The sequence below is a fragment of the Bactrocera latifrons genome, unplaced genomic scaffold, assembly GCF_001853355.1.
Source record: "Bactrocera latifrons isolate USDA-ARS-PBARC rearing strain unplaced genomic scaffold, ASM185335v1 scaffold_200, whole genome shotgun sequence".
Taxonomy (NCBI): Eukaryota; Metazoa; Arthropoda; class Insecta; order Diptera; family Tephritidae; genus Bactrocera; species Bactrocera latifrons.
Window position 1 is genome coordinate 343,832 of NW_017535520.1, and position 10,739 is coordinate 354,570.

The 10,739-nt window shown below is 35.9% G+C and overlaps 1 protein-coding gene across 5 annotated transcripts in view; it reads left to right on the plus strand.

Annotated features, from left to right (window-relative positions):
- Nucleotides 1-10,739, plus strand: part of LOC108968088 — a 133,693-nt gene that overhangs the window by 34,175 nt on the left and 88,779 nt on the right. For 4 of the 5 annotated variants that reach the window (XM_018931856.1, XM_018931859.1, XM_018931860.1 and 1 more), the window contains exon 2: nucleotides 8,202-8,361. The exons of the other annotated variant lie outside the window; for it this stretch is intronic. In XM_018931856.1, coding sequence (XP_018787401.1) covers nucleotides 8,268-8,361 — 94 coding nt within the window. In that variant the 5' untranslated portion in view covers nucleotides 8,202-8,267. The remainder of the gene's footprint in view (nucleotides 1-8,201; nucleotides 8,362-10,739) is intronic. 5 annotated transcript variants of the gene reach the window in all.

The window sequence follows — 10,739 nt, forward strand, 5'->3', positions numbered from 1 at the left end:
CTTGATAAGCTGGCCGACAGGGGTAATGCTCGAAAATTCTACGAAAAAATGCGGCGGCTTACAGAAGGTTTCAAGACCGGAGCATACTCTTGTAGAACTCCCGAAGGTGATCTAGTCACCGATGACCAGAGCATACTTAAATTGTGGAGGGAACACTTCTCCAGCGTGCTGAATGGCAGTAAACGCACAACGCCAGGAGAAGGCGAACCCGATTCCCCAATCGATGACGATGGAGCAGACGTTCCATTGCCCGACCAGGAAGAAGTTCGAATAGCAATTACCCGCCTGAAGAACAACAAAGCGGCGGGGGACGATGGATTGCCGGCCGAGCTATTGAAACACGGCGGCGAAGAACTGATAAGGAGCATACATCGGCTTCTTTGTAAAATATTATTGGACGAAAGCATGCCCAACGATTGGAATTTAAGTGTGCTATACCCAATCCTTAAAAAAGGAGACCCCACAATCTGCGCCAACTACCGTGGGATAAGCCTCCTAAATATCGCATATAAGGTTCTATCGAGCATATTGTGTGAAAGATTAAAGCCCTCCGTCAACAAAATGATTGGACCTTATCAGTGTGCATTCAGACCTGGAAAATCAACAACCGACCAGATATTCACCATGCGCCAAATCTTCGAAAAGACCCGTGAAATGAGAATCGACACTCACCACCTCTTCGTCGATTTCAGAGCTGCTTTCGACAGCACGAAAAGGAGCTCCCTTTATGCCGCGATGTCTGAATTTGGTATCCCCGCAAAACTAATACGGCTATGTAAACTGACGTTGAGCAACACCAAAAGCTGCGACAGAATCGGGAACGACCTCTCCGAACCGTTCAATACCAAACGAGATTTCAGACAAGGCGATTTCTACAACCTGCTTCTGGAGAAAATAATTATAGCTGCAGAACTAAATGGAGAAGGTACAATCTTCTATAAGGGTGTACAGCTGCTGGCGTATGCCGATGATATTGATATCATTGGCCTCAACACCCGCGCCTTTAGTTCTGCTTTCTCCTGACTGGACAAGGAAGCAAAGCAAAACAGTCGTCGCACTCGCGACTAGGCTCTCACGTCACTGTTGACAGTCATAACTTTGAAGTCGTAAATAATTTCGTCTACCTTGGAACCAGCGTAAACACCACCAACAATATCAGTTTTCGAGAGAAAAGTTCTGCCAAAGATTTATGGTCCTTTGAGCGTTGGCGCATATTGCATTCGATGGAACGATGAGTTGTGTGAGATATATGACGACATTGACATAGTTCAGTGAATTAAAAGACAGCGGCTACGCTGGCTAGGTTATGTAGTCCGAATGGACGAAAACACTCCAGCTCTGAAAGTATTCGATGCTGTACCTGCCGGGGGAGGCAGAGGAAGAAGAAGACCTCCACTCCGTTGGAAGGAGCAGGTGGTGAAGAATCTGGCTACGCTTGGAATATCCAATTGGCGCCACGTAGCGAAAAGGAGAAACGGCTATAATCGCGTAAGCGGTATCTACGCCAATTAAGAAGAAGAAAAACAGAGAAAAGCGTTGCAAACAATTTATACAGTTACAACGAAGCGCGATGACCGCGGAGAATTTTGTCTCATCGTTTATTAAAATTTGCCCATCACTTTTATTGCTCCTGTTTTCGCAAGCGAATTAACACAGAAGTGCTTCTTTTTTCATTGATTTTTGCTTATAGCTTAAAGCAGTAAACACTTTCGAGCTGTGAATAGATTTGACTAAAGGTTTGTGACGACTACATACTACTTATATTTAATATAGCCTTGGCGTGTTTTCATTTATTTTCTTCTCAAGTGAATTCAAGTACTAAGTAGCTTAACTAGTTGACGCCGGTTTCCTCCAACATAAGCGTGTACGTTTCAGTGCAGTTCTATTTCGGTATTCTAGACATAATTATCACCGAAGTTTAGAACCAAAACGTACCCGGTGTACTATTTGCAAATTAGATTCGACAGCAATATTATAGCTAAGCTCTACTCCACAAGACTATTAAAACAATAACTTGGAAAAAACATAAACTTTCCCATGGAGATCTTCATACTGAAAATCATACTTCCAGACTTAGGATTAACTTAAGGTAAACTTCTTCACGTTAACGATTCACAATTAACTTAAGGTAAACTTCTTCTAAATTTTCTTCTAGACTTCCTCAGAATTTCTGCCTGATATCAAAGGATTCAATTTCAGATAAAATAAATAAATTTCAATAAAAATAAAAATTCTAAGCTGAAGGCCCTGCCCAGCCAGTGCTTTATATCTATAAGTGGAACGATTATTTATTATTATTTCTCTTTTAAATAAATAAATAAATAATGAAATAAATACAATCGATTGCACTACTAACCTTAGATATGCCATTTTCTACCTTCATTTATTATAATCGCTTAAATCCGATTTTAATTATGATTATATTAATTATAATAGACATGAAACCTCAAAATTTAGTAAAGAAGCAATTAATAAAATAAACCCACTTATCAATAAGCATTCAAAGATTTAAAAAATATATAAAGCACGTGGAAATATAAGATATAGGAATACACAAATACAAGAATATCTTCTTCTTTATTGGCGTAGACACCACTTACGCGATTATAGCCGAGTTAACAACAGCGTCGTCGTTTCGCCAGTCGTTTCTTCTTTTCGCTCCGTTGCCTGGTCCATCCAACGGAATGGAGGATATCCTATTCCTCTGCTTCCCCCGGCGGGTACTGCGACGAATACTTTCAGAGCTGGAGTCTTTTCGTCCATTCGGACTACATAACCTAGCCAGCGTAACCGCTGTCTTTTAATTCACTGAACTATGTCAATGTCKTCATATATCTCACACAACTCATCGTTCCATCGAATGCAATATTCGCCGAGGCCAACGCGCATAGGACCATAAAACTTTTGTAGAACTTTTCTCTCGAAAACTCGCAATGCCGCCTCATCACTTGTTGTCATCGTCCAAGCCTCTGCACTATCTAGCATTACGGGAATTATAAGTGACTTATTGAATTTGGTTTTTGTTCGTCGAGAGAGGACTTTATTTTCAATTGCCTACTTGGTCCGAAGAAGCACCTGTTGGCAAGAGATAGTCTGCGTTGGATTTCGAGACTGACGATGTCGTTGGTGTTGATGCTGGTGCAAAGATAGACGAAATTATCTACGACTTCAAAGTTATGTCTGCCAGCAGTGACGTGAGAGCCAAGGCGCGAGTGCGACGACTGTTGGTAGTTGTCCAGTCTAAAGAAAGCAGAACTAGCGGTGTGGGTGTTGAGGCCGATGATATCAATACAATCAGCATACGCCAGCAGCTGTATACTTTTACACGTTCACGCACAGCCAAGTGGCTTGATGAATTTTCTTATGCTGGAGTTTAATACTACAGATGACCATATTTCGGGCCCCGGGGAAGTAATTACGGCGTGACCATCCCTAGTGCATCGGTACACATCGAAAATTTCTGATAAATTGAGATTTCTTTATAGGTTTTATAATAAGGTCGTACTTCCTATAATTGTGATGGCTTGTAAGACTACCCACCGACGGACTGCTGCCGTTATACGAATAATTTTCTAGGATATGAAACTCGACCGGAAGAGTGGCAGTCAAAAACTTAACTCATTAGACTTCGACGCAAATGCAAAAATATTAAAAGCGAAATGGTCGAAACATGGCAGTGATTTAAGTTGCATTCAATTACAAAAACAATCTCCTCACAAATATTGACAAAGGTTGCAAATAATTGACGCTGAAAGTAAGTTCGTTAGTTAGGGAGGCATCATAAACAGACACATACCTGTATATAGTATGTATACCATCACATAGACATGTATGTATGTGAATATAAATTTAGCTGCGAAGATGGTAAACGAGTAGGTTTATGAACGTTTGGCGTAAAGTGCTTTCTTGGAACAATAAATGCCGCAAATATTAACATTTCAGCAGTAACAATAAAGCTACAAGCTCAAGGCGCTGATGACAGGCCCATATGTACATATACTTGTACATACACATACGTATGCGTTAACAAATTTGCAGGCAAATAAGTTATATTAGGTCGATTAGTTGAAAAATCCAGTATCATCAGAATTCTAAACATTTTACTTTTAGTCTTAGCTGCATGTTGAAATCGACATTGTTACTGACAAGTAAATTGTGACACTAATTACCCCACGATTACATACATAGTATATGGTATTTATGCAAATTTAAATTGAACCCAGTGCAATTACTATTGACATTAGACAAATTTAAATATAATCAATTCTTATTTTCAACTGAATGATGATCTGGTTTTATTTTACCTTATTAATCCAATTGGAGATTACGGGATTTTAAGCTYTCAAAACTGTTTAAAGCTTGTTTTTGATTATTTTTCCTTGCCCCTAAGGTTGACATAGAATTAATTAATAAAGTTTACTTACACCTAGTTCTATTAATCTATGACACCTTTATTTGTTTTAAAATGAATATATTTTGTGAAATAGGTATATCAAAATATGGATATGGTTTTTTCACAAATAACAAATTTTAATACTAAATTAAAAGTAATTAAAACAGTTTTAGATGTATTTATTATTATTTTGGCCTTCATTTTGTTGCAATTCTTTTTTTGACCCACTAAGTCGATAGGGTAGTTTTTAGGCACTTATTTTATGAAATTCGAATACGGATTTTCAATAAGTTCCAGATGTGTTGCATAGGATTAATTTCTGGCGATTGCCGTTCATATTTTAATTCTATAATAACCCTTCACGTACATATATACGATGCGTATTTTGGATCGTTATCCTATTAGAAATTGATTTTGYTGCTATTAGCAGTCGGTGTGCTTACACACTTCGACGTAAATTATTTTGTGAAATTGTTCAGATACATGGGTTGTTATTTTCCATTGGGGGCGTTTTTTACGTGGGTCCCAAACCCAGCGCACAATCCTGTAGCCTTCAAACGAATGTTCTTAGGCTACTCACAGGATACTTGGTGAGCTGCTTAAATATGTAAAATAATCGTTTCTGGCCACTCCCAAGTGAATGACGATCAGAGAACTTTCCTCACTTTCGTGAACTTCTTCTCATAACTCCATTCTCCTTATATATCATACTGACTAATAAASAGGGCATAAGACCAACAGGAAGTTTTATTAACTATTTTTGAGATAGGTATAGATTAGTTTGACTTAACCAAATTTCATTACGGTATCTCAACTTTTACTCAAGTTATCGCTTGCACAGACGGACAGAGAAACAGAGAGTCGCTATGGATTAGAAACATATATTATCTAACTGGATTATTTTTAGATGATAAGTACAAACAATCGAAAGTGAACAAATCTAACAAAAATATAACTAACACATTCGTATAAAAACTATAACTATAACATTCCACAGACAACTCAAATATGATATATAAGGGACTCTTTACAACATTTGAAATTTCAAAACAGCAACTTTTTTTTACCCAAATTTTAAATATTTCCTTTGGCAAAAATTATAAATCCATTTTTGTATATATATTATTAAAATAAATATGTGTTATATACATTTATCAATAAATATGTATTTAACTTCGTAAATTTACTACTAAGTAAACGTAACACTTAAAACTAACGTACTATACATACAGTGATTCAAAAAAGGTTTGGCACAGRCGTTGTCTTTACTGAAAAGTTTATTCAGAATCGAAAGGACATTATTTTAACCAACTTTCCGACGCAGTTCGTACTATTAGCTTACATAAATACATGTACATCGTAAAAAGCAAAGAAATATTTCCTTATTTCATAAGAAAAGCGAATTGCATGTAAAAAAGTGCTAAACKCCAAGAGATCCAACAATGATTTGATAATTAAAAAATCTTAAAAGATTTAGCTCCAAGCGTGGAAAAGTTGGGCTTAAATGGGTAGTCATTCTTGTTTCAACAACACAATGACAAGAATGGCTTATCTACCATTGTAAACAAATAAAAAAAACTCTTTCGTAAATTAAAAGGGAAACCTGTAATATTTGCATAAACAGGTAAGTTTACGGTGTGGCTAAATTTTTATGATTCGCTGTGTATAGAATTTTATTTATAAATGGTCAGGTTGACGAAAGGACAATTTGGTTAAAAATTAAGCTATCTTCATAAAACAAAGGAAGTTTCTATTGCACAAATTGCATTGAAAAGTTTTACGCACACTTATCCATTAAAAAGTACTTCACAAATGTGTCTGTAATTGATTAGAGAATGTTTGAAATAAGCTCGTTAATCATAATTTAAGTGACTATTTGAATAGGTATTTATATACACGCTAACTATATTTTTTGTACACGCGATTCGTGTCACTCTAAATAATCAATTATTACACACACGAACGACAGGAATAAACTAGTATGTGAGTAATGTTTCATATGGCTATTTCAATGTGAAAATACTTAAATATCTAGTACAACCATTTTGTGTAATTATAATGCATACAATGTACCTTCTGTACATCCCCTATTTTAATTATTTATTTTTTTTTAATATTAAGTCCTTTACAAATGTTTTCTGAAATTAAATTTAATAAATAAACAAGTCAGAAAGGGCTAAGTTCGGGTGCTACTAAGATTCTACATATTTTCGATATACAGACATACCATTATTTACCGAGATTTTAGATCAAAAGTCAACTATAGGTACCGGGGGCCAAATATTCGTACCGAGGGACTCGAACACTTTTTGCTAGATTTAAGCAATTTTTGGTCATAAGGTGACACTCACTAAAGACATTTTTTGTGAGGTTTATCCCGTTACATTGATTGCTTCTTGATTTGCGTACTGGCAACTGAACGAATTAAGTGGAATTTAAAATTGTGCTATATAGGAAGCAGATGTGGTTATTATCTGATTTCATCCATTTTCATACTGCGATATAAGAATATAAAAAGTTGACGGTGCCACGCCCATCATCCAATTTTTACCCCGGCTCCAGTAAAGCTCTTTTATACCATCTCTTTATTGATTTGTCGCGTTTTTAAGAAGAGCGGGTTACCCTTCGATTTTATGAGTATCTGTATCTTGGTTTTGATCGGTCAGTTTGAATAAGAGCTATGGGCTACACGTAAGATGTTTTAATATTTTGGTATAAAAAACCAAAGCAAATATAATATTAAAAATTGGAAATTGCTTTATTCTTTCCCAAAATATTCGCTATTAAGATTTGTATACTTTTTTAAATGCCTTGGAGCAAGTTAAGGTATCGCCAAAACATTCGTTCTGAACACGATCTGATTTGATATTTGTAATTGCAAATATTCATTCAGTTAGTTTTATAAAGTTAGGGATATAGATCAATATATAAATTGCAAACGCTATTATATTTTTTTGCCGTATATTGTGGAATAAAAACAAATATTCGCATTTTTTAAAAGTAAGTTATATCATGTATATATTTTAGTATATATGTATGTATGTATAAATAACTTTTAAAATTAAGAAACGAGTTTTGACTTGATGTCAAATWAAATTATGCTGAACTTATGTATGTACATCTGTGTGCCCACCGGTGCCCACCTCCTACCTTTTGTCTTTGTCCTTACACGTTCTTTAGAGATATTTCCAACTTTAAAAGTTATATCGGTGCTTTTATCAGCAAAGTGATGAAGCGTTTTCTTTTAAATCTTCTTTCGTGTGATAATGGTGTTCCAGTTCAAGTGAATGATAAACAAAAAATAGCCCATATAAAGTCTTTTTGTGATCTGTGTAAAATTCATCATTGAAGAATTATTTGCACTTTTTATACTCCGAACACTTCCTGTCGGTTTAGCAATGCACATTTGTCCGTTTGTCTGGGTGTGTATACGCGGATTTTTTTACTCACCTTTTATAGAATTTTGTTTAACAAAATATCTTGCACATATAATATTATTGCCCAAGGTAACGTTGCATTCCCCGAAGGAATTGCTCAGATCGGACCACTATTGCTTGTAGTTAGATAAATATCTTTGATACCCTTTTATGTCATTAGAAATACACCTCATTAATATTAAGCTGCTAAAACAAGTTAAGAATAACTGACTATAGTTTTATGCTGGTTACATATTTCCCTCCAGATATTTTGATTTCAGCAGAAAAATCCTTTTCGGATTAAAATGAATTTAATATAAAAAAAATTACAGTTTTTTAAGTCTGCGTGCATATCCCGCTAACCTAATGTATTATTTTTTCTTCTATTTTAGCTTTTTATCCACATTTTCCATACGAGACTGAAAACCCTAAGAAACCAACACTCACGCCAAACGAAAATGTGTAACAGCAGACGAAACAGCCGTCTCAGTTTCAATAGCCTTGCCATTTTAATTAGCTTGATGTGCAGTGGCCTTGTCTGTACAAATGCCGGTAAGTCAACTGAACTAAAATTTTAAATTTGAAAACAATTACCATGGTCGCCTTACTGAACATACCATACATTTGTATGTTGGAAAGCTTCTTTTATACGTTTACTCTTTGCAGTGGTAAAACAAATTCATTCCAAAGATATTTTGAGCATAGCGCCCATTTGTACAGGTAAACCGCTAAATTAGAAGATGGGACTAAAACACGCACACTTGTACAAAGTAATTTATAGCTAACGATGTGTCAATGATGTGCCAATTGCGCACAAGCAATCGCCGTTTGTGTTCATGTCATTTGGTATCGTGCAATCCATTTGACACAATTAAAATCACATCAATTAGAAAAGTTAACAGCTGACATTTTGAAGTAGTAGCTTTCATGTTGGAGCAGATGTCACTGTGATTGCTGTTGTCTATACTGCATTTATATAGTGCACTATGTGATTGTTGCTAAAATTATATTCAAGCCAACAAGATGGTGTCCTTAAAATAAGTTTTAAATAATGAAAAAAATGTATACTAAATATTTATTTTCCTTAAATGTATGCGTTTTTGATTGAATAAATTATTGATTTAGTGAGACTGCTTTTAACTACGCCGTTAAGCAATTATGTTCATAAAAACGTGTAGTTCTTTGGATTTAATATTATTAAGCACATTCATTCAATTTCATTTCGATGATAAGTTGCTTTATACTATACGGCCATCATCACCTGCTAGAAGAAGTTTCCTCTTGCATAAAGAAGTGAAGGGATACTAACAGCAGATACATTATTATGGGACAAACATATTTTCGACAGTTCTGCAAACTGTAACTGGAGTGAATATTGAGATATCTCGATGGTATGTGGGCTCCTTAGTACCAAACCAAACCGCTGCCACGCGCACAAATCGCCATTAACCTTAGAACCGTGACATAGCTTTACAACTTAATCTCGTGACTTGGGCACTCAGTGCCCAGTAATGTATTTTGTATGGAAATTTAGAATTTTAAGACGTTTTTTTTATGGAAAAGCCAAAATTTCGCTTGTTTATGTAAATAATTTTAATGAAACTTGGGATTATTGCTAGAAACAAATGTATTTTTATTGAAAACTGTGAAAATCAAATAAAGTTTTAATTTCGAACTGCTCAAATTCTTCTCTGTCTTTTTGATATATTTTGATTGGGTGTAGACGTTGTTAGAGTATTGGCAAAATATTGAATAAATTTGAAACTGAACTAATTTTGAATTAAAATGAATTATGAAACCTTACCTGTATTGATGGACGCGAGCTAACCACTACAGGAAACCGTTTGAAATTGATYAAGTCCATTGCAATTTTAGCTTGTAATCGCTTCTGCGCTAGCTCCATAGAGAGTTCTTTTAAAAATATCTTACGCTTTTCAGACTTATTGGTGTTCCACATAGGGTGACTAAGATCAAACAGTCTGAACGCTGCAAGCCCAGCAATATCCAGCATATTATAAAATAATGCCATGGGCCAGCGGTTTCTTTTTATTTTGCCAGAAAATCCACGTAGCATTTTGTCAAAAGTATCAACACCACCTTTATGCTCATTATAATCATGTATGACTTGTGGTTTTTTGTTATAAGATTTACATCTTCGCTGGCATGAGCAGTTGAAAGCACTAGCACATTTTTCTTCGMATGTGTTGTAAAGCTTACTTTGATTTTAAGAAACAAAACACAGATTCAAATACACCTCTTTTTTTTGCTTTTTCAGAGGATGTAAATAGTTTTGGCAATTGTGACTTATTGCCTCGTATTGTGCCCACCAACGTAGTATTCCGCACACGCAAATCTTCCGCCATTTCATAACTTGTGAAAAAGTTGTCCATTGTGATATTCGCACCCCTATCCAAATTTTGGTTACTGAGTCGCATAACAAGATTGCGCGCAATACCAAGCGACCGCTGTTCATTAGGCTGTGCCCCCAAATATACTTCGCCTGCAAGTGGATAGTTGGTTTTTGCGTCAACAAGCCAAAATATTTTTATGCCATATTTTCCAGGCTTAGAGGSAATGTATTGGCGGAAACTGAATCGGTTTCTTGTTGAAAGTAACTGCTCATCAACTGTCAATTCCTTTCCTGGGACAAATGGTATAGTCAAATTCGCCAAGAATAGTCTCCATGCATGACGAATAGGCGCCAATTCGTCGTGTCGTAGTCTCTCAGCGCGAGTCCGGGAATCGTCAAAGCGTATAAAACGGCATAATTGCTCACACCGATGCAGTGACATCTCTTCTTCTTGATTGGCGTAGACACCGCTTACGCGATTAAAGCTGAGTTAACAACAGCGCGCCAGTCGTTTCTTCTTTTCGCTACGTGGCGCCAATTAGATATTCCAAGTGAAGCCAGGTCCTTCTCCACTTGGTCC